Source organism: Sceloporus occidentalis, unplaced genomic scaffold, assembly GCF_023333645.1.
Source record: "Sceloporus occidentalis isolate IW3139 unplaced genomic scaffold, rSceOcc1.0.p SCAF_4, whole genome shotgun sequence".
Taxonomy (NCBI): domain Eukaryota; kingdom Metazoa; phylum Chordata; class Lepidosauria; order Squamata; family Phrynosomatidae; genus Sceloporus; species Sceloporus occidentalis.
In genome coordinates, this window is record NW_028316984.1 from 97,198,005 (window position 1) to 97,222,419 (window position 24,415).

At 40.4% G+C, this 24,415-nt stretch overlaps 1 protein-coding gene across 1 annotated transcript in view; it reads left to right on the top strand.

The window, feature by feature from the left end:
- The window catches only part of KCNQ1 (potassium voltage-gated channel subfamily Q member 1), a 427,358-nt gene that overhangs the window by 111,881 nt on the left and 291,062 nt on the right, over positions 1–24,415 (top strand). Inside the window, exons 6-9 of the mRNA XM_089523097.1 lie at positions 3,992–4,132; positions 18,194–18,304; positions 21,068–21,163; positions 22,374–22,502. Coding sequence (XP_089379223.1) covers positions 3,992–4,132; positions 18,194–18,304; positions 21,068–21,163; positions 22,374–22,502 — 477 coding nt within the window. The remainder of the gene's footprint in view (positions 1–3,991; positions 4,133–18,193; positions 18,305–21,067; positions 21,164–22,373; positions 22,503–24,415) is intronic.

A 24,415-nucleotide genomic window follows, 5' to 3' on the forward strand; every position in this document is an offset into this window, starting at 1 on the left:
ATTGATGAGCGTCTTGCATGTGCAGACAGCCCCTTGCCACACATTTCAGTTAAATAGGAAACTTCTAATGAGACATACTATCCTGTTTTATCTGACAAGGGAAGTTAAAGATACTTAAAATACGGTATAAAACAAGTACCGTTTTAAAAGAAGCATCCCCTTTTCTCTGTTACACAGGAAGGAATTGTGATGTGACCCATGTGGGCTTCTTCGCAAAACAAAATATATCTTTCAGTTCAGAACTACATACAAAACAGTTAATGTACTAAAACACATACATTTGGCCCTCCATATCCATGGATTATCCATCCACGGATTCAAATAAATGGCTTAAAAATATATTTTAAAAAAATATATCCAAAAAGCAAACCTTGATTTTGCCATGTTCTATAAGGGACACCATTTTATTATGCCATTGTTTAAATGGGACTCGGGCATCCATAGATTTTGGAATCCACATTGGGTCCTGGAATCAAACCCTACCAGATGGGCTGGATGAGGGAAAACAAGCTCAAGCTGAATCCAGAGAAAACGGAGGTACTTGCGATAGGAACCCCTGGACCGGGTGGGGAGGTTTGTCAACCAGTATTGGACGGGGTCACACTTCCCCTAAAAGACGAGGTTTGCAGTTTTGGAGTGCTCCTGGACTCGTCTCTACAGTTGACATCTCATGTGGAGGTGGTGGCCAGGAGTGCTTGGTACCAACTTCGGTTTATATGCCAGTTGTGCCCCTACCTGTCTCAGAGAGACCTTGAAGCAGTAGTGCATGCACTGGTAACCTCTCGCTTAGATTTCTGCAATGCGCTCTACATGGGGCTACCTTTTTACCAAGTTCGGAAGCTTCAGTTAATCCAAAATGCTGCAGCCAGATTGGTCACGGGAACATCAAGATCGTACCATATTACACCAATATTAAAATCTTTACACTGGCTGCCGATTAGCTTCTGGGCACAATACAAAGTGTTGGTCGTTACCTTTAAAGCCCTACATGGCTTGGGCCCGAGTTACTTAAGGGAACGCCTCTCCCTACACAATCCGCCCTGCACTCTTAGAACCTCAGGGAAGAAACTGCTGGAATACACAAAAACTAGACTGGTCACTACTTCCCAAAAAGCATTTACAGCCACAGCCCCAAAATTATGGAACAACTTACCGGAAGAGATCCGTCTTTTTACCACACTAGAAGCCTTTACGAAGGCATTAAAGACGGATCTCTTCCGGCCGGCATATCCACCCAATCTGCTATAGTTGAATACTCCCACTCTGATTTGATAATATGGAAAACAGACGACGATTCAGATGCTTTAATTCCCTTATCGCAACACTGCTGGTTGATTAGTATTGTATTGTATAGTATAATATTGTTATATAATGTTGTTTTTAATCTGTTATGCACTTTGCAATTTGTATTCTCGATATTGATGTGATCCCGCCTCGATCCGTAGAGAGAGGCGGGAAATAGAAATAAAAATTTATTATTATTATTATTATTATTATTATTATTATTATTATATCAAAGATCCACTGTTTGCTTTCTTGGCTAAGAATTCTTTTACTGGGTGGCAGACCTAATAATTCTGTAAAAAGTGTTACGGAAGGGGAGAAAATGAACAAAATGAACAAAATAGTTTCTTAGGGGCTATACAGACTGCCCCTAAGGGACGGCCCGTAGCTTCCCCTTTTAGTGCCAGATCAGGCCGCAGCAACCAGCCCTGGTAACACCAGACCTTTATTTACATTTGGGCTTTGCACACAGACCAAAACAAGTCAGTCTGTTTGCAGGATTGTATACATTTTATCTTTTTAATTCTTCTCGCATTCCATCATTTCATTTTTTCCTAATAAAACTACTGTGTTTTTATAGTTCTTTCCCCTAGACTTTCTTGCTTTCAAAACCATTGGCACTGATGCCATGGCTTTTTGGCACTCCTTTGAGGAGCCCCACGCCAGCCTGGGGGCAGAGTCAGAGCATGTATTGTGTGGACGCCACACATTGACTTCGCCCCCAGGCTGGCCTTAATGGCTGGTCTGTACAGCCTCTTAGTTCTCTGGTGTATTCTCTTCAGGTCTGTTACAATCTGCCCAGATCCACCCCAGTACTTCAGTTTATGTCAGGGTTGTCAATCAATCAGCAATTTTAAAATTCAGACTGCAACCCTATATGTGCTTACCTGGGAGGAAGGCCAATTGAATTCAGAAGGTCCCACATTTCAACAGAGATGTATAAGATATGCTATAGATGAATCACATTTCAATCTATGTTATGAGAATATGATTGATGCATCATTCCTCCAACTTTACTTGGTTATTCTGAAACATGATAGCTACCTTCCATCCACAAAAAATATAATAATATCGAGTTTGGATCAAGGTGGGTTACAACAAACAGAATAATAATAAAATACAATATACAGTACAAGTAAAAGTCACATTTCTAATTAATCCCCTAGCCCAACCCCCTCCCAATCATAAAAAGTAATATACTAAAAACAATAACAATATAAAATAAATTACAATATAAAATACTAATTAAAGGAAAAAAATAAAATTAGTTAAAATTAATTGGAGGCGAAACTTCTATCATTCTAAGGGTAGATGGGGGCCATCAATATCAGTGGAGGGAAGGCTAATCTGGAAAGGCCTGCTGGAAACGATCAGTCTTAACAGTCTTTTTAAAGGTTCTAGAGTGGTAATGTGATGGATCTTCTCTGGCAGGTCATTCCATAGCCTAGGAGCAGCAGATGAAAAGGTCCTCTGGGTTACTGCAGCCAATCTAGTTGTCTTAGGCTGCAGCAAATTCTTCCAAGAGGACCTGAGTGCGTGAGGTGGATTATGCGGAGGAAGTCGCTCCTGCAAGTAGTCTGGACCCAGGTCATGTAGGGCTTTAAAGGTTATAACCAACACCTTGTACCATGACTGGAAACTAATTGACAGCCAATGGAGTGACTTTAGGACAAGTATTATATGGTCGGTTCTAGATGTACCTGCGACCAACCTGGCTGCCATGTTTTGCACCAATTGAAGTTTCCGAACTTGGCGTAGGGGTAACCCCATGTAGAGCACATTGCAGAAGTCAAGTTGAGAGGTTACCAGCACGAGTATCACAGTTTCAAGGTCGCCCAGCTCATGGAAGGGTCAAAGCTAGTGTATCAGCTGTAGCTGATGACAGTTTCATCCATAACCAACGTAATGCTAGGGTGAAATGGAGTTGGTGGGGCTTTCCAGACTGGTGCTTTGAGCCGGCCTGGATATGTGCTAGGGTTGCCTGAGGGTGGCACCACCACATGCCCCGCAACCCTAGCACGTCACAGCAGCATGCTAATAGTGGCGCCCCGTATACACAGGTGCCGCAATTATGTCGTCACAGCTGCACCGCAGCCAAATGGCATGCCGTGGGCATGACATCTCCGCAACGCTGCAGGGCGCTTGGGGCGCCCTTTCAGTGTCATGGGAAGGAGCTCCAAAACAGCTCCTTTTTGCCACACGCATCACTGGCACGGCCTTTACATGGCTGCACCAGTGATGCGGAAGGGAAAGGGGCCGAGCAGCCCATTTCTCCCCTTCCCCGCAGCTGTTGGGGTGTCCTTGGGGCATGAAGCCCCAAGGACACCTCTTTCCAGGCCGCAGGGAAGCGGTGGATTGGGGCCTCTGGGGCTTCCGTTGCGGATGTCCAGGCCCCAATCCGGAGGGGAAAGGGGCCGGTGCAGGCCACCTCAAAGGGGCGGTCTGTATCCCGCCGGTGTTAGCTTTCAGTTTGAATCTTTATGAGAAATATGAACAGATGTGTTGGCAATGGATGATTAAAGTTCATGGTATTTGAAAAAGATCACCCTGGATGTGACATAGTTGATCATTTTCAGCAGAAGACTGAACCCAGTGTAGGAGCTGAGTGTACGAATCAGTTGCTACCTTTATAAAATAACACCACGTAACTTCAGTTTGTTCTGATATCCCATACTATCCATTGATTTGTTCTTACTTTTCTTTCTAGGAGCTGATAACCACCCTGTACATTGGATTTCTAGGTCTGATTTTTTCTTCCTACTTTGTGTACTTGGCTGAAAAAGATGCTGTGAATGATTCAGGAAACCATGAATTCAGCAGCTATGCAGATGCCCTTTGGTGGGGAGTAGTAAGTATTACTTATTGTAGAATATAAAAATGAGAACTAGTATTTTGTTCTAAGGAGGTAAATTTCTAGTACAGTCCCCCCCCTCCTAAGTCCGCGGACTTCAAATGTGCAGGCTTGGAAATCCGCAGTGGGGCAATTTCCATTAATGAGAGTGGGGCATGCGCCTATGGGGCTTGAATATGCACAATATTTGGAAATGGGGGGGGGGCGGAATGGATCCCCCGTGAGTTCCAATGGCCAACTGTATACTGAATGCATCACCACATATGTTAGGGGGGAGAACCCAATTTGTTTTGTAGGTTTTCACTACAACTTGTCTGAACCATGTGTTATGAAAATGACTCCTAGAGTTAAGTGCTCCCTTGTCCAACTGCAAAACATTCAGAAAATTTTTCTTCCCTTTTATATTAGTTGTATCTAAGGCCTGTTACAGACTGCCAAAATAAAGCTGCTTCGGGTCTCTTTGGAGGTATGCTGTTTAAATGATGCATGCATCCGAAGAATCCGGAAGCTGCAACAAAGCTGCACTCCAGTGCTTAGGAATGGAGTGTGGCTTTGGCGCGACCTCCGGACTCTTAGGACCCATGCATCATTTAAATAGCATACCTCCAAACAGACCCGAAGCAGCTTTATTTTGGCAGTCTGTAACAGGCCAAAGTCTGGAGAAGCTGATTTTAGTCCCAACCTAGGAAAAAGGCATGATGCCAATAAAGTGATGGATGCATGGAACTGTTTAATCTTAATTATGGTTTGTTTATGGAATTATAGAAGCAATACAATTTCAGACAAATCTTAAAGTTGAACACATCCCAACATTTGGACAACGTAGTTTTATGTAAAATAGCAGGACAAGTTTCTGATCTCTTCACTGCTGCACTGAAGGGGAGACAGAAGTACGGAAGCCAAAGGGTAGCTGAAGCTCACTTTTTCAATTGTGAAATAATAATAATAATAATAATAATAATAATAATAATAATAATATTTATTTATATATATCCCACCTCTCCCTGAGGATTGAGGTGGGAGTACAGCACAATTTTAAAATTACAGTTAGTTAAAATACATTCTCATAGTTAGAGTACTCATGATAAATATATTCTCCAGACATATGAGAGCAAAATGACTTTCTTGATCTTAGATCAAATTCTTCTACTTTGTTTGGTTCAGATCTATTTCCTACTTTTGCATTCCAGCCGCATATGATTATCAACATGTCCTGTTTCTTCTTTGATTATTATTTCCAGAGTAAAACACTATTAAATTATCTGACTGAAAATGTCCCATTCCTGTTCCACTTTAGACCTTTATTTCACTATGTGACTTGCAGTGGCGGCAGTAGCGATGCTTCATCTCCCTCTCCTCCTCCTTCCCCCTGCCAGCTCTCTTGCAAGCTGGCCTGAGACCTCCTTGCCTGGCTCCACTTTAGACCAAGGGGTTGGGAAAGGAAGACGAGGAGGAGGAAGGTGGCAGGGAGGTAGGTAGGAGAGGAGCCAGGGAGAGACCTCCAGAGGAGCAGGTCAGGCTGAGCCAGCTGAGCGGCCCTGATTTGTCTAAGGCGGCCGCTTGCCCACTCCTACGGGGGTATCTTCCTTGCTCCTCTCCTCCCTCCCTCCCTCCCTCCCTCCCTCCCTCCCTCCCTCCCTCCCTCCTCTTCCTTTTCCAAACTCTGGGGTTGAAGTGGGGCCAGGGCAAGGTGGGGCCAGCTTGCAAGACAGCAGGCAGGGGAAGGAGAAGGAGAGAGAGATAGAGCACTGCCACCACTGCTGCTGCAAGTCATACTCTCTGGGCAAGTCACACTCTCTCATTAGTCACACTCTCTCAGCTGGACAGGTGAGGAGGAGGAGGAGGCAAAGAAGGGCCCAGGAGTGCTCTGGCCAAGCTCCCTGGTGAGGCTGCTGAGGGCAGGTTGGGGTCAAGGGCCTGGAGAGGCAGCTGAGGATGAATTGGGGCAAGGAAGACAGAGCTCTGCCATTGCTGCCATGGTGAGGGGCACACCACAGGGCAGCCCATCTGGAGGAGGCAGAGGAGGGAGCTGCCAGGGACCAAACTTTCCCACCATGCCACTGGCCTGCAGGTTTGTTGTGGGGTTTTCTTTGGCAAGGATTGTTCAGGAGTTTACCTTTTCTTTTCTCCTCCTTCTCTCTGTGGCAGCAATTATCCCCCCCCCTTAAGTGTGAACAACAAAGGGGAGCAAAAGGGCAGTAAACAGCTCCAGAGGGATTCGATTACAAAATAATCCAGTTTCCACACCAGATTATTTTGTAGTGGGAATGAGCCCTAAGTGTTTTATCAGCATACTTGGTTATGGCAAAGGTCTTCAACCGTACATCTTCCATCTGTTTTGTCCACATGCCTCTGAAAACATGGCCAATGATGACAGATTATGGGAGCTGAGGTCCCAAACACCTGGAGGGCCAAAGGATGAGAACCACTAGTCTATACTAAATCAGAACAGGATAGAAAGTTGAAAATTTATCTATTACATAGTTTGTTACATAAGCTCCTCTATGTTTCTGCCTGCAAATAGTAAATATTAAACAATCTCATGAAAGAGCAAAAAACTTTATATCTTTATAATCTTAGAAACCTTTTTAGAGAGTTAGATAGGACCATAATATGTTCATTTTTCCCCCAGGGGACTGACTCACATTGACTCATAATTAATGGTGGAAGATAAAATCACATGCCAACCCCTCCCCCCAAAACAAAAAAGCACTGCTCTTGATTATGACACCAAAAGTATACTTTTATTAGACCTGAGTGGTGCTTTGTAAATGTTGCAAAGCTTTTCTCCATCGGAATGGGAAAAAATTAGGCTATAAAAAGAAGGCAAACCAAAAGAGAAACTACAGACCCCACTAGGTATGCACTCATAAACACACAATTTGAATGTAATCACCATTGCTGAATACTCCCAGGCCAAGAAATATAAAACAGCCACCTATACGTCCCAGTGATAGACTGCTACAGATCAGTTTGTAAAATGAAGGCACTTGAAAATAATGATTACTTTAAAATTATAATTATAAATAAGGTTGTGATATTAATTGCAGGTATATAAAAATTAGATAAGAGGAAAATATTTAGAGTCTATTAGGCTAAGTAAAAACAGGGATAATGAATAGTCATTAATACGGAAGGTTATGAAGAATATTTTATTTAAGAAAATTTGAAAGAATCAACAGAAGTAATATGATTATTTAGAGTTCAGTAGGAAAAATAGTGGATAATGTTAGAAATTAGTCAGTGGCCAAGGAAGTTGGGAAGGAGGGGGAGAACACTGTAATGCTTATATTTCTATTTTGGATTATATTTGGTATATGTATTTTTTTGTCTTTATTGTATGTTTTTAATATTTAATAAAATTTATTTTAAAAAAAGAAAATAATGATTTAGAACAAATTTCAAGGTAGAAATTTGACAGAAATAAACTTGATATCCTGGAAAGTTTATTTATTTACTTTATAGCATGTTGTTGGTTTTTTTTACCTCTCAGCCCACCAGGAACCCCAAGGTGATGTACAGGGATAAAAGCATTCAAAGCAGTAAGTGCATGACTAAAACACAACTAAAAACAACCCTAAAACTCTACTCTTTAAAATAGATTTAAAACTGCAGACAATTAAATATAGCTAAAAGCAGACAGAGCAACCATCTTTAATTTTAAGAACCAAGGGCTACCAGAAACTCAGAAGGGATGCAGCCAGCCTGACCTCCTTTGGGAGGAATTCCATAGTTGAGGTGCCACTCTGTCTTTTGTACCTACCAGCCTAAGGTTGGAAGCTGGTGGGACATGTACCAGGATCCCTGCTTAGGAAATTTTGGGCAAGGTCATCTACGTTCTGTGGATGTTCAGCCAAAAAGAACTGGAACCAACTAAAACAATTCCCCCATTGTGCAATTGGAAAATGGACATCTAAGCACCACGCTCTGTCAAAAACCAATTGATTGCTGCACATACTTACATGTCTCCAGTTTCCACCAGAAGCCTTCAGATCCAACCACATCTGCTCAGACCCTCAAGACAGAGACTCAAAACACTTGGATTTACAACAGGCATCTATCAAATTACAATACCCATCTAAGGGGGTGAAGAAACAAATCAACAAGGCAAGTTTAATAACCAGGAACCAGCTACAAGATGGGGGGGGGGGGGCACAAAATGACACAATATCCCTAGTTGTCACCTACAACCCCCAGCTGAAACAACTCAAATGCATCATAAACAAACTACAACCATTTCTGGAGAATAACACAGTCCTCTCACAAACTCTGGGAGACAGACCATTATTAGCCTACAGACAGCTTCCAAATCTTAAACAACTACTCACTTGCAATAGTTCACAGAAACAAGATCCTGCCACAACTCTGACTCCACATCTACTCTGGGAGCAATATTACAGGGGCAATAACATCACCATAACAAAAGAAATGCATTTACTTGCTCTTCCTCCAAATATGATATCTGCCATCCTATGCCAACAATGTCCCTCTACACTCTACATTGGACAAACGGGACACTCTCTGTACACAAGAGGATAAATTGACACAAATCTGATATTAAAAATGGCAGTACACAAAAAATATTGCAGAACATTTTAATCCTTGAACAAGGAAATTAAAAGAAAGACTAAAAAGAAAAACAGCTGGATTGAATTAAATTCACAATTTCCAATCTGGTAGCAGAGGTTTGAACAAAGACAATGGATTTATGGCACACTACAAGAGTTCTCACCACTGCACATATAACAAAAGGAATCTTCTCAGAGATTTTTGAACCCAGGGAAATTGAATTTTGATAAGCAGATTCATTGCTTTCACATATCAAGAGTAACTGAGCATTGTAAAGATTTAAAAGACCTGTATCGCCTTGCAAAGCACGTAGAAAACTTAGGTACAAAACAGATCGGCAGTAAGCACCGGCTTGGAGGCAGCATGGGGGCATGGCATTTAGATAATACATGCCCCAAGCTGGTGTCCTGCTGCCTGCCCACCCAGATGGCAGGCAGTGGTTCAACGCTCCGGCAGTGTTCAAACACTGCATGGCAGGAATACAGAAGAGCTGCCGCTGTGGCGGAAACGGCAGTTTTTTTCTGGCCCAAAAAGGAATGGTATTTTGCCACTACTTTTTGGTCCGGAAAAATGATGGATCAGGGCCACGGCAGTTGCTTAAAGCCCCACTGCAGTGCTTAAAGGAGTGGCATCAAGCTACCCCTTTAGGGCCATCTGTACTGGCCTTTAGTCATGATTATCATCTTTCTGTGTTCTATCACATTTGATCCCATCCTCACAACTGTGGCTGTTGTTGTTTGCCTTCAAGTTGTTTCCTGGTTATGGCAACCCTAAGGTGACCCTTTCATGGGGTTTTCTTGGCAAGATTTGATAGAGTGGGTTTGGCTTCTCCTGAGGCTAAGAACGTGGGATTTGCTCAAGGCCACCCAGTGGATTTCATGGCTGAGCTGGGAATCGAACCTTGGTCTCCAACTCTGGTCTCATAGTCCAACACTCAAACCACTATGCCATACTAACTGTGCTTTATACCTGCACATTTATTACACGCTGTACTTCACCTGAAGAAGTGAGTTTATATCCACAAAAGCTCATACAAAAATAAAAACTATTGAGTCTTAAAGGGTGCTGCCACATTCCTTTTTTTCTCCCCCTTCCTGCCTCATTTTCATTCTTCTGATTCACCTTGTACATTTCCCCAGTATTTTAAGAGCTAAGTGGCTTTACCTGGGATTACATTTTACATTTTTGTAGTTCCATAGATGAGAAAACCAAAAAGATAACTCATGATCTCTTAGAAAATTTGCTCGTTTCTTTTTTTATCTAAAAAATTAAAAGGAATCATGAAAGACGTATTCATAATAAAATAAATATTTAATAGAAATGTGGATAAAGCTGTCTAGACACACATAGGCAGTTTAGAATATTGAGCAAATTTGCTAGATTTTAATTTTTGTATTTTCACATTTCAGTACAAGAGAGACAACATCACTGATTTCAGTGAGTGAATTTAACATATTTTGAACTTTCCCCCATTCATTTATTTAAGCGGGATTCAAAAGTGCTTAATTGTGACTACAAAACCTGTATTGAGTGATAATGTATAGCCAAACTTCAAGGGTTTCTGGTGTATTTAAATAGTGAACACAAAGGCTTTCCTGTACTATTAAGCTTTTACTGTGTAAAATGTAGCCAAATGACAATAAACTAATAATCATACTTGAAATCGAAGTGCATATTGCATCAAACAATGCTGCTATGAAACTTCCATGCATTTGACTATACTTCTCTTAGATTCTTATGGAAATCTGAGTTCTGTGCCATATTAGTGCAATCATATTTCACACATGGGCACATAAAACATATTTCTCAGAATTCCCAAGAATGATTGTCTGAGCATATTGCTATAAGAGACTGAATTTTTTTCAACTTTTGTTTTGCATTGTAGGCCTTTGAGGGAGAAATTTGTTTGCATAAGAAGATGATACTTTGTTTCAATATATCCTGTTCTGTGCAAATAAATAAGCTGTATTTGCACAAAAGTCTGGGCAAAAATGCACTATTTTGTGAACAAAAAGTCAGTGTTTATGCACAAAACAACCCTCCCCAAAGTGCAACAAATCATTTTTAAAAATTGAAATGCAATCCTAAAATATCACCTCATGGGGAGATTTTTAAAAAAATTAAATGTAATATGCCAGGATTTATTTGTCGGCAGAGCCAGTGTGATGTATTGGTTTGAGCACTGGACTATGACTTTGGTGACCAGGGTTTGAATCCTTGCTCAGTCATGAAAATCCACTGGGCGGCCTTAGGCATGTAACACTCCACCTCAGAGGAAAGCAATGGCAAGCCCCTTCTGAACAAATCCTGCCAAGAAAACCCCATGATAAATGGAGTCACCATAAATCAGACATGACTTGAAGGCACACAACAACAAATTAATCCATGCATCATTTCTGTACCTTATTTTCTTTTTGTTACTGTTTCCAATGATAGTCTTAATTTTTCTGTACTTTCATTTCTGATTATTTAAGCAGGGTAAGATTAGTCATACAACCACTCTTGTGATGATCTGTACTAGATCAAAACTTTGCAGTGAGGAATGACTGTGGGTGACCGTGCTTTTAACTGAAACATTTAATATATCCTGTTGAGTTGTAATTAAATTTTAATGTGATAAGTCATGGATAGGTGTTTGTTACATTCCACTATATTTTCAAAGAAATAGCAAGAACAGTCTTGATCCTTGTCCCAGAACTTGCAAGTCCACAATTGTAAAAATGAGGTGATTTGTTCTTGTTGTTGCTCTTATTGGAGTTAAAATACCAAGAAGAAAATAAAATCATCCACAAGGCTGGGTTTCAGGCAACATGTTAAGTCTTAAAATGTCTTTCTTCCCTTTTAGGACTACATCTCTTAGAATAGAAGTAGGCAGCACAATATTTAGACAATGTACTTTGAGATATTCTAGTTGAGTTTGTGTTGTTGTTGTTGTTGTTATTGCCATTATTTCTGCTATTATTATTTTTTTCAAGACAATGATTAAGTTATTTTATTTTATCTTCTTTTTAACCCTTAACAAGCCCTTAAGGTAGTTTACAAAATTGATTTTAAGGTCAATTTTAGAGAAAGTGTGTATGCTCAAATTTACAAAATGTTATGCAACATTAAACATATAAATCTTTAAACATAAGGGGCAACTTTGTTATATTAACATAGAGTATATCTGAATGGCAATGAGCACCCATCAACAGGGTTGTAACATTTGAATTAAATAGCATAATTATTTATTTACAAGTGACTTTTCATATTATTTCACAAGTCATATTTGGCTTCCCTTTTGGTTTTTCTTTTTCTTTTTCTTTTTTTCTGAGCTGCCTTCCTACAGCTCTTTGCTAAGTTGGCCTTTCCTGAGAGCTGACATCATCAAAGTTTTTACAATGCCAAATGCCAAGTCTTAAGTTGTTGGGATAGAAAGTACATCATTACATAGTGCTGTAAAACTATCCAGCTGATCAAACAAAGCTATGCAAATATTGTCTCCTCTTTTCGAGTGTTGCTATTCTAATTTTGAAGCAGTAAATGCAGATGTAGAAAAGAGACTTTTAATTGTAAACAACATCTAATGAACAAGCCTCTTTACTTACACTTTTTCAAAACATACAAGTAATTTTGTGTTCCAATGGTATAACTGTTTGAAATCAGTTGAAAATAAAATGGCTGATTGTCCCTCTTTTAAAGATTGAATAGTCATTGGCACAATAATCATTTCTGCCCCAGTTCTGTTGACATTGACAGGGAATTGAACAGCAGACCGCTCAAAACACTCTGGTTTACTCTCTTTCCATTCCTTGCCAGTTTTGTATGTGTTCCTTCACAATTTTTTTCTGTCCTGTTTCCATATAAATCTGCAGTTTTGTAACACTGCAGTTTAAAAGCAGTTTAAATTGTAATGTGCAATTGAAAAACATTTAAATGTATTTAAGTATACATTTTGAACATATCTTTCTCACAAAGTATGCATTATTCAGAAGATGCTAAATAATGTAAATCAGTGATAAATTAAATTGATGACTCAAAATCTATCCCTTGTATATTTAATATCTTTATAGGGATGCTGCCACATTGAAGAATTAATGCAGTTTAACACCACTTTACTGCCATGGCTCAGTCCTAGGGAATCCTGGGATTTATAGTCTGTTGTGACACCAGAGCTCTCTAACAGAGAAGACTAAATTTCATAAAACTACAATCCCAGAAGTCTGTTGCATTGAGCTATTGCAGTTAAATTGTTATCATACTGCATTAATTCTGTAGTGTAGATGCAGCCTAGAACTTGATCATATCATACCATGGCTTATAGTGGCTTTTTTCATATCCATTGATTCCTATGGGCCAGGGATGGGAATTATTTACCTCTCCAAATGTTGTTGGGAAATTGAGCTAGGAGGGCTTATACTTGCAGTCATAAATGTATTCAGGGCCACAAAGTTCCTGTCCTTGGTTTGGGGATAGTAGTCATATATTCAAGAATACTTTTTTGGCTGAAATATTAAGTACCGGTAGTGATACAGCATTTATGTTGAGTTGGCCTGGTACAATTTTCCCTGAAAAGAAGAGTAGGATTTGGGCAGGTTGCCCATACCCTAAAACCTCATGCACTGTAAAAATTTCCAAGTCATGGAGGCCTAAATTAATGGTCTGAGTTTATAGCATGTTAACATGAGCTATGTTGTAATTCAATTTCCTGTTCTCTTTTCTTTCTCCTGAATTAAGTTTCTTCCATACACAAATTCAGTATAGTGATAGGTTTCTTTTTTATAACATGTATTCTTGTATTTGTGGAGGTTAAGAAAGTAGCTTTGATACAACAGCTGTTTAAACATTTCTAGTTGTACGAATTAGATGCTGACACCTAAGGTTGGTTACTTTGGCTACTTATTCTGGTTGCAGCACTGGGCACACAGTCTGAAATATTTGGGCAGGAATAATAGGAGTCAAGAAGAAAGTGGGCATGAACATCCTGGCATGTTGAGATATTGTAAGAGGTAGGAGACAGCAAGACAGATTTGTGTGACTATATAATAAATGAATTCAGCTCAGGATGAGACCTAATAATGTGCAGTCTGATGCCAAGAGCTGTCTTACAAAAGCATTCCAATTTCTGTGTTTTGAGCTTCCTGGAGGTTATACAAATCCCTGTGGGAATTAAGAAAAGAACATTCACTCATGAGAGTTATGAATAAGTCCCTTAAAAGACAGCAACATGGGTTGTCTGAATTTGGATATTTCGTTAAAATAGCATTGGAAACATTTGGCTCACCATGTAAAATTTTGAAGAACCACACCCATCATTATTGGTGTCATATTCCAAAACACTTGGACAAATGTTCCCCATTCTTTCCCTCAACTATATGTTAATTTAGCTCCGATCCTACCTCTCGGGCAGGTTCCAGATGGTGAGGCTGGGGGACAGTTGCTCTTTTAGAAAAGAGCTGACATCTGGCATCCCTCAAGGCGCCATTCTGTCCCCCATGCTGTTTAACATTTACATGAATCCGGGGACATGGGGCGCGGGGTTATGAGTATGCTGATGACACCCAAATATGCTTCTCTATGTCCCCGACTGCTACAGTGACTAAGGATGACTTGTCCCCTCTGAATCCCTGCCTTGAGTCAGTAATGGGCTGGATGAGGAAAAACAAACTCAAGCTGAATCCAGAGAAAACGGAGGTACTTGCACTAGGTTCCTTAGGTCTGGGGAGGGAAATTTGTCCACCACCCCTTGATGGGGTCACACTTCCCCTGAAGGATGAAGTTCGTAGTTTGGGAGTACTTCTGGATCCATCTCTACGTTTGTCATCTCAAGTAGATGCGACGGCCATAAGTGCTTGGTACCAACTTCGATTGATACGCCAACTGCGACCCTACCTCAACCGAAAGGACCTGGAAGCTGTAGTACACACTCTGGTAATCTCTGGTCTCGACTTCTGCAATGTGCTCTACATGGGACTACCTTTGTATCAAGTTCGGAAGCTTCAACTAGTGCAAAATGTGGCAGCCAGGTTGGCCACTAGCTCTTCGAGACTTGACCATATAACACCCATTTTGAAAGAACTACACTGGCTCCCAATTAGCTTCTGGGCACAATACAAGGTGTTGGTCATTATCTTTAAAGCCCTACATGGCTTGGGTCTGGGTTACTTACGGGAATGCATCTCCCTATACAATCCATCCCGCACTCTTAGAACAAGTGGGAAGAATTTGTTGGAGATACCATCATCAAAACATGTTTCTACTTCCCTGAAGGCATTTAGCATAGCTTCTCCCAGACTTTGGAATGGACTCCCAGAGGAGACCTGCCTTATTACATTTTTAGAAATCTTTAAGAAGGTGGTAAAGACAGAACTCTTCTGCTGTGTTTATCCTCCTGACCTCCTATTAAGATCACTAGTATGAAATGAGACCAGCTGACCCCTTGATTGATTGATGTTACTGTTTTTAGATTCTTATGTTTTTATGTTTTTATTTTTTACTGTGGTTTTAATGGTGCTGTAATTTTAACTTTGTAATTTTAACCTTGCTGTGATCCCGCTTCGATCCATTGGGAGAGGTGGGAAGATAGAAATAAAAATTATTATTATTGTTATTATTATTATTTCATTTCATTTTTATGTTGTCATTCTCCCAGAAAGGGACCCAAGGCAGCTCACAAAATAAAAAAGCTTTAAAAACTTTACAACAGAAGTTTAAAAACGATTAAAATAATCCAGTTAACATAAAATTAACATTAAAAATTTATAAAAGATACAAACTTAACCAAAAACACACCCTATATAAAAATCACCCTGCAAAACCTGCCTGCCTTCATAAAAACCTTTTTACTTGCTGGAGAAAGGAAAGCAGGAGGGGGCCAGTCTAGTTTCCTGCAGAGGTGAAGTCTAGAGAGTGGGAGCAACCACCAAGAAGGCTTTCCCTCATGTCCTCATGAAGCGAGGCTGTGATGGTGGCGGGACCAAGAGAAAACCTTCTCCTGAAGATCTTAGGGCTCTAACAGGTTTGTATGTGAATATGTGGTCTCTCAAACAGTCTGGACCTAAGCTGTTTAGGGCTTTATAGGTCATGACCAGCACTTTGAATTGTGCTTGGAAACGAACCAGTAACCAGGGAAGCTGTTTCAACAAGGGAGTTTTATGCTCCCAACAACTGGCCCCAGTCAGCATTCTAGCTGTGGTATTTTGTATTCACTGAAGTTTCCAAAGGCACCGCTATGTAGATTGTGTCATAGTAGTCCAAATGGGATGTAGTTAAGGCATAAATCACCATAGCCAGATCTGATGTCTCAAGTAACGAATGCAGCTGGTGTACTATTTTCAGCTGTGCAAATGCATTTCTGGCCACTGCTGAAACCTGGGCATCCAGGCTGAGAGTTGAGTACAGGAGCACACCCAAACTGTGAGCCTAAGATTCTGGGGGAAGTGTAACCTCGTCCAGCACAGACAAAGTCCCTATTCCCTGATTTGCTTTACGACTGACCAGGAGCACCTCTGTCTTATCTGGCTTAATTTTCAATTTGTTTGCCCTCATCCCCATACTGACAGCAGATACTGATACTGATACCAATAGCAAAATTGATTGATACTATCACCCCCCTCCTCTAGGGGAAGACTCATTTCTTGCGCTAATCTGCCCGAAATTTCAATTTCCTATTGAACAGTCTTAAATTTTTCGATGTTTAATATCTTTTTATGGGTTGATCACTGTTTTTATGATGGGGGGAGGGTTGGGGTTTGGAGGTTTTTAAACTGTAATTTTTAATTGTTGGATGTTTTTATACTGTTGAAATCCACTTTGATTCTTTTGTGAAAAAGCGGAACACATTATTATTATTATTATTATCATCATCATCATCATCATCATTTTGCTTCAGTACAGCTTCCTTGGAATCAGATCGAAAGGAGAGATAGTCAGGGGTCCTCCGCATACTGGTGGCATTGCACCCCAATGTGATGTGAATGAGCCTAGTCTAGTCTCATTCTGGTCTCATGAACCACTTCCTTCCCTTTTCTCTCCCATACAGCTTATAATGCACATTTTGCTTTTAGTTAACGGCAGCTTCCTGTGTCATCCTAACTGAGAATTGTTAATTTCAACAGTTGTTATTTAATATTAAATGTAGTTATTTAAAAGCAAGCACTGGTTTGAAATTGGCCAGTGTTTCTTTTATAGCTTCCAGTGTGCTAGAAAGGCAGCTTCTTAGTTCCATAAGGGAACATTGTCAATAAATTTTTCCAGGCTTTCTGAACAAAACCCTAGAACAGTCCAAATTTTTAGAGGCTTAATTGATTATAGGTATAGGTCATCTAAGAAAACAACCTCAATTTTATTGTAAGCATCTAAATACAAAATTATTTCACCTACTATATAAGTCTTTTAAATATAGTTTGGTTCTGAAAGATCTGTTTTTGTCTGGAAGGAAATTATACAATACATTTTTCCTGATTTTTTTTAATTGAAATTTGAAACTGCAGGCAAATCAAAAGAATAAATGGAAGCTGTTAAAATGACCTTGTAATATACCAGAACAGGAGGAAATTGTATAAGGAATTAGGAAAAGGGCATTTGCCAAATTAAATGTTTGGAGGTTGCCATAAGTACTAATGTCTTATTAAGCCTGAAATCACCCTCTGTAACTGACAGATTCTTTAAAAAGATCTGACCATGGCTTCCATGGACATGTATTCTTTAAAAAAAATCTGACCATGGCTTCCATGGACATGTGTCTCAATGCATGAGAAACACAAAACTTTTTCAGTGTCAATGTGAACTCAAAACAAAAATTGTGGTAGAAGTTGATAATTTTTAAAATAAACAATAATAAAATGCATACCTGTACTCAGGTACATGCCTGCCCATCCATCCATCCTTTGACTATATAACATGGATGAGCAGCATTAGACCCGGAGGTCCCTGGGACACCCAATCTGGCACAAATGGTGCCACTTCTTTAACCAGTTTCAAAACTGAGTTTAAGATTATATTGTTCAGGGAAGCATTCCCAGGCATTGTGTGACTGTTTTTCTGACTGTTATCTGATATTTTATTTTATTTGATCTCTGAAGTTCTCAAGCTGTTGCCTCCTTATTTTATCTAATTGTATCTTGTATTACTATCTATTGTTTTATATGTATTTTGTAGAATGTACGCCATTGGCAGGTTTCATTTTTATCAATTTTATTGTCTATATGTACAGCACTATGTAAATCTACAGCACTATATAAATAATGTATAATAATAATAATAATAATAATAATAATAATAATGGTGGTGGTGGTGCTGCTGCTGGGCCATTCATAGCTCCCCCATTGCTTGCTGTTCTCTAGGTCGGCATTTCAAAGGTCTCTGGACTGTAAGGCCTTCGGCTCCAGCCTTGGCTCCCTGGTTGCTGCTAATTATAGCACATTCCGTGACTACAGTCTCAAGTGAGAGGCTGAAAAATTATTAAAGTTACAAGCTTGTGTTGCAATAATGTTTGCTTCTTACTTTCAGGTGACTGTTACAACCATTGGCTATGGAGACAAAGTGCCTCAGACGTGGATAGGAAAAACCATTGCATCTTGCTTTTCTGTATTTGCAATTTCATTTTTTGCCTTACCTGCGGTAGGTGGCTTATCTTTACACTGTTTTCACATACTCATTTCATTACCATGCTAGTTTCCTATATATACTTAAAATGAAGTAGGTTACAATGAAATCAGTGCAACTTACTGCAAAAACAAATTATTATAGACATCTATGTACTGGACTATGTACTAGACTCTGTGCTGGTGTGAGCATTTTGGATGCTCCTCATCAGCATGCACATTTCCTGTCATTTCATTTCAGTTTTATGCCTTTGTAATCTTGAGAGTCACTGTCATGCTCTTTAAAGATCTTGTTCCTTTCAAAACTGAGGGTTTCAAACCAATACTTTTCTGGAGCTCCAGTATAGTGCAAGCATAAGTTTCTTAGTCTGTTCATGTCCAATATGATGTATTCACAGTGTCATAGTACACTGAGCAGATAGAGGTCTTGATACTCATCACTGAGACATTGTACAGATAAGTCCAGATACTAGTCCAGTATTTGTCTATCATCACCTCTTACCTGTTCTTGCTGCTGGCAGTCAAGCAGTTATGCCTTTTTTGTACTCCATGCATATTCAGTCTCTTGATTCTGCAGGAGGTACATGTCCACCTCAGATACTTTGCAGTGCTCAAGATATTGTTAGATTGGGAGCTAAAGTGTGCAGAAATGCTAAATGTTACTATTATCAAATACTAGTGGAAAGGTTTAATAGTCCTGGGATATGATAAATATATAGCCAAATCAATAATTTGTACTCAGGTTTTTAAGAAAAATTTGGTTATGTTGTTGAGTTGTGGAAACAGTTCCTTCATGTAATAACAAAGCAGAGAGGCATTATTTTCTTTCCCTTCTGCACTTCCTATGGGCCTCCAAATTCAACTCCAGACAGCTAGGAATCCCTCTGGAGCAGATTTTTGGAGGAGGCAGGGAGAGGTCCTATTTTGTGAGAGGAAATTTTTAGACTCATAAGCAGTACCGCCCATTGGATTGAGGGCCTCAACCTGAATGAAAGGTCTGCCTCACCACAACATGACCATCTGTTTAGAGTCAGCTTGAGACTGGTTCTAGACATTTGATGGAATGGGGTTGGCTGATTATTCAATATTGCACTCAGTCCAAATCAATTATCTCTATAATTGGGAAATGGGGAGTTGGGAAATGGGGAGGCATTTTATTTTACATGTTGTTATGATTATTTTTGTTTTTAACTTTATTTTACTACACCACGGGTCTCTTTGAGAAAAAGCTTGCCAAGAAATGCAAACTATAATAAATATATGCCGATATTCTAGATTGACTACTTAGTTGCATATGTGTAACCAAGGCCCTGAGCAGACAGGCAGGATAGCACAGGCCAAACCCATTCTATTCTGTCCCCATTCCTGATCCAGATCTGTCCCTGGGTGGGGACAGAGATGGACAGGTGTTTAAATGCATACATGCCACCGCATCATAGACCCACTATCATCATGTTCCCTGTACCTGCCTTTGCCATTGTGCCTGCTGAGAAGACTCTCGTTGCAGCCCATAGGATAGAAATGGGGATCTGGCCACTCTCATATGGCCAGGTGCCACCATCTGAGGTCACAGGCTGTGACAAAGGTCTCCTCAGCATAAATAACAGAGGAGGCATGTATGGGACATACGGGGCATGTCTAGTTTGCCAGCTGTTGCCAAGGAATTTCCTAGAAACTCCACAACAAGCAGCTGGTCTTTTTTGATCAGGTTAAGCCTCCTTTGGGCCAGGACCAGGTCAGATCCACCTGATCCTCATGTAGTCTGTCTGATCCCATCCCAGAGCTAATGGCATGCATCATTCAGACAGGACAGTGCAAGGCCAGGGTGGACATGGACCTTTTGGCCCATGTGTGCAAGCCCTAAGTAATGTTTCCTGGGCCAATTTCACGACCCCCCACCTCCAGTCCATCATAGCCAGCAGCCAGATCAGCCAAATGATGTCTGTTCAGCTGCCAGTCAAGGCACAATGAGGATGATATTTCCAATCTCCTGCTACCAGCAAGCAGGACTATAGCCATCACAAGCTGGACCCCGGTTGCAAGTCCTTGTCATAGTCTTGCTTGTGTGCCCTAACTAACAACTGAGCAGACCACCTTCATTAATTCCAGCTGCTGGCTATTAATGTGTACTTGGTGGTATTTACACAGTTTTACCTTCTTACATAGCAGTTACAGATCTGTAACTCTGGTAATTGCAGTACTGAATTCCAGGCAATATATTGTTTTGTAGATAAAGAGATTTACAGTTTTTTATGGGTTTTTCGGGCTATGGGGTTGGCCGAAGGTGCACCGCCCGTACTGGCCTCACCCCTAGCATGTGATGGGGTGTCAAAATGGCAGCTCCCTGTACACACGGGCACTGCCATTTTGATGTGACGGATGGTTAGGTCCTGGTTCGTTTGTGACGCTGCAATTGTGCCATTGGCGCACTGCGGTGTCACAAATGCGCCGCAAGAAGAACCTGCTTTTTAAGGGTTCTTTTTGCTGCACAAGGGAGCTGCGCGGTTTGTCCTCTGCGGCTCCCTTGCACAGCAAAACAAGGTGCGGATAGACTGCCCTTTTGGGGCAGTCTGTATCCCGCCTATATAATCTAAAATGGAGGAGAGATGGCTCCTCAAATAGGATTAGCTGAAATCTGACTAGAGCAGAAGATCAGGCCCCAGTTGTGCATAATTTCATTCTACTCCAAATTTTATTTCCAGAAAATTACATTAAAATAACAACTCTACAATACAATTGAGTGATTTTCCCATTTAACACAATTTTCTCTGTTCCTCAGGGAATTCTTGGTTCTGGGTTTGCTCTGAAGGTGCAGCAGAAACAAAGGCAAAAACACTTCAACCGACAAATTCCAGCAGCTGCATCTCTCATTCAGGTGACTAAATTCTTCATTGAGTTAAGTGATTCATAATCGTTATGCTACCTTCCTTCCCCAAACATTAATACACAATGGTTTAATGACTGTTGGTCATTGAGTCCACAAATTGCTCTGGGAGATGTCCACATATTTCTCAAGAACTGTTTGGGGTGTCTTTAATATTCATTAGTGGGAAAGCCCTATGGAACTTTCATCTTAGAGCCAATCTCAAGTCTCTGCCACATCTCAACCCAGGCATGTAAACATTTTAAAATCTTCTTCAAGCACTTCGGACTTGAACTGATGTAGTTCTACATTTTACATAGCTAATGTGCATTTTTACTGTTCCCTCTTTCTTTGCTTGATATCTTTATTTTTAAAGAAGCACTCTCATTCAAGCAGTTTTTCAAGTTCTTCGTGGTTAGACATAGCAATGTGGGTGAATTTGTATGTTCTGTTCTTTGTTACTTTCGATTTCTCGCCCTCCGATACATATGTACATTACTTATTTTCTTTTTATAAGAGGCTGTTCCTTTTCTTTTTTTATTAGATAGGGAGTTGTTAAAATTAGTCTCAAGAAGTTTTAGCGGATGGTTGGAATTAATCCATATGAATTTTGGATCCAGTTTGGCGCTCTACGGATGGGCGCAATGGGATGCTGTTGTTACGTGCAAGGGGCGGCACTTCCATACGCCCCTCGCCCCTCGCATGTTATGAGGGTGTCAAAATGACGGCGCCCTGTATAGATGGGCGCTGCCATTCTGACGCAATGGACGCTTAGCGTCTGCACATCTCAGCGCCATTGTGATGTCGCGAGTGTGCCATTGGTGCACTGTGGTGTCACAATCACACTGCAAAAAGAACCCGCTTTTTGTGGGTTCTTTTCACTGCGCAAGGAAGCTGTGTGGTTTGTCCGCTGCAGCTTCCTCACGCAGCAAAACAAGGCGTGGGCAGGCTGCCCTTTTTGGGCGGTCTCTACCCTGCCATAGATTCATTCTAAAAATAAAAGTTTGACTTGCCTCATAACTGCCACAAGATTTTTGAAGTCTTGTCTCCATTTCAGTTTTGAAAAGTCCAGCATCCATAGATTAGATGCATATTTACAAATAAACAGAAATATGTATCATCTTGTATAAATGAATATTTGCAATTTTGACTGTTTTAATGTGATCCTCATTTTTTTTAGTAATTCAGTTCTTCTTTTGTGCACTTCTAACAAATATTTTAGACTGCCTGGAGGTGCTATGCATCAGAAAACCCAGATTCTTCTACTTGGAAAATTTACATTAAGAAGCCTTCCAGAAATTATCACTTGATGTCTCCTAGTCCCAAACCAAAGAAAACTGGAATGGTGTCGGTAATGACTTACATTTTTGTTTTCCTGTCACATTTTCCATTTGATAAGTTAGTCTTTAAAGCTAGGTTGAAATTGCTTTTCCATTGAATATGTTTTCTTCTACACAGAGTAACTTTTCAGGGAAATACATTTTCATATCTCTACAAAAAATAAAATAAAAACAATAAACAGGATTTCCATAATAAGTTATACCTCAAGGTGCCATACCTACATCAGAGGTGAGTAAATACCCCTAGGAAACATAATTCCCCCACATGACCTGGAAGGGCTGTTCACATAGAAACACAGAAGCATAGAATTGGAAGAGACCTCAGGGGCCATCAACTCTAACCCGCTGCCATACAGGAATACACAATAAAAACACCCTCAAAAGATGGCCGTCCAGGTTCTGTTAAAAAACCTCCAAAGAAGGAGACTCCACCAAACTCCAAGGCAGCATATTCCATTATCTAATACCTCTTACAGTGAAATCTGTTTTTCTGTGACATCCATCTATTGTCCTGGGTCCTATTCTCTGCAGCTGCAGAAAACAAACTTGTTCTATCTTCAGGGTTATCATATCACCTCTTAACCTTCTCTTCTCCAGGCTAAACATACCCAGCTCCATAAGCCTCTCATCATAGGATATGGTTTACAGACCTTTCATCATTTTAGTCATTATAGCTATGATTTTCTGCCTAAGTACAATACCTTACATTTCTTTCTGTTGAAATTCATTTTGTTAGATTTGACACAGCTTTCTAATCTATTAAGGTTATTTTGAATTTTGATCCTGGTATATTGGGTACTCCTCCTAACGTGGTGCCATCTGCAGATTTCATAAGCATGCCCTCTATTCCATCATTCAAGTCACTGATAAAGATATTGAATAGTACTGGGTCCAGGACAGAACCCTGTGGCATCCCACTGATCACTTCTCTCCTGGATGAAAAAGAATTACAAATCCCCCTAATAGTAGCTTTGCCTAGCCCACATTTTACTAGCTTGTTTGTAAGAATGTCATGGGGGAATCTTGTCAAAGGCCTTACTGAAATTGAGGTGTGCTCCATCCATGGCATTCCCTTCATCTACCAAGATTAGTGTGACATAACGTGTTTTTGAGACCCCCCTGTTGACTTTTAGTGATTATGACATTCTTTTCTAAATGTTTTCATACTATCTGTTTAATGGTTTTTTGTGGGGTTTTCGGGCTATGCGGCCATGTTCTAGAAATTTTTCTTTCTGATGTTTCACCAGCATCTGTGACTGGCATCTTCAGAGAATGCTTTGCCTGGAAAAAGTTGAGTGTATATATATATTGTGTGAGCCTGGGAATGTAGGAGTGATTTGAATGTGTATTGTTCTGTGCCAAGATGATTACATTTAGTCTGTTGTACTTTGGCCACATCATGAGAAAGCATGAATTATTGGAAAGGCAATGATGCTAGGAAAGGTGGAGGGCAGCAGAAAGAGAGCTAAACCATGTGCCAGATGTTTGGACTCAATTAGACAGGCCATGGGCCTGAACTTACAAGACCTAAGTAGTGCAGTGGAGGATAGGGGAACTTGGAAATGTCTCATACACAAGGTTGCCAATTGTCAAGGTCAACTCGAGGATAGCTAACTACCACAACAAGCCTATCCTTGCTTGCTACTGTGTGCGCGCACTCACACATGTGCCTTCAAGTCACCTGTCAACTTATGGAGAGGATATTAATTCCATATACAGGCATGGGAAACCATTGTCCTACCAGATGGTGTGGACAACAGCTCCTACAGTTATGTACTGTTGGTCCTGCAGACTGGGGCTCCTGAGAATTGGTTTAAAACATCTGGAAGGCCAAACCTGCTCATCTCTGATATATCTGTTTCTTTCTCTATTTGGGGAATCCCTTTCATGATTTTGAGCTGGTCATGCTCTGTTATCATTAGTA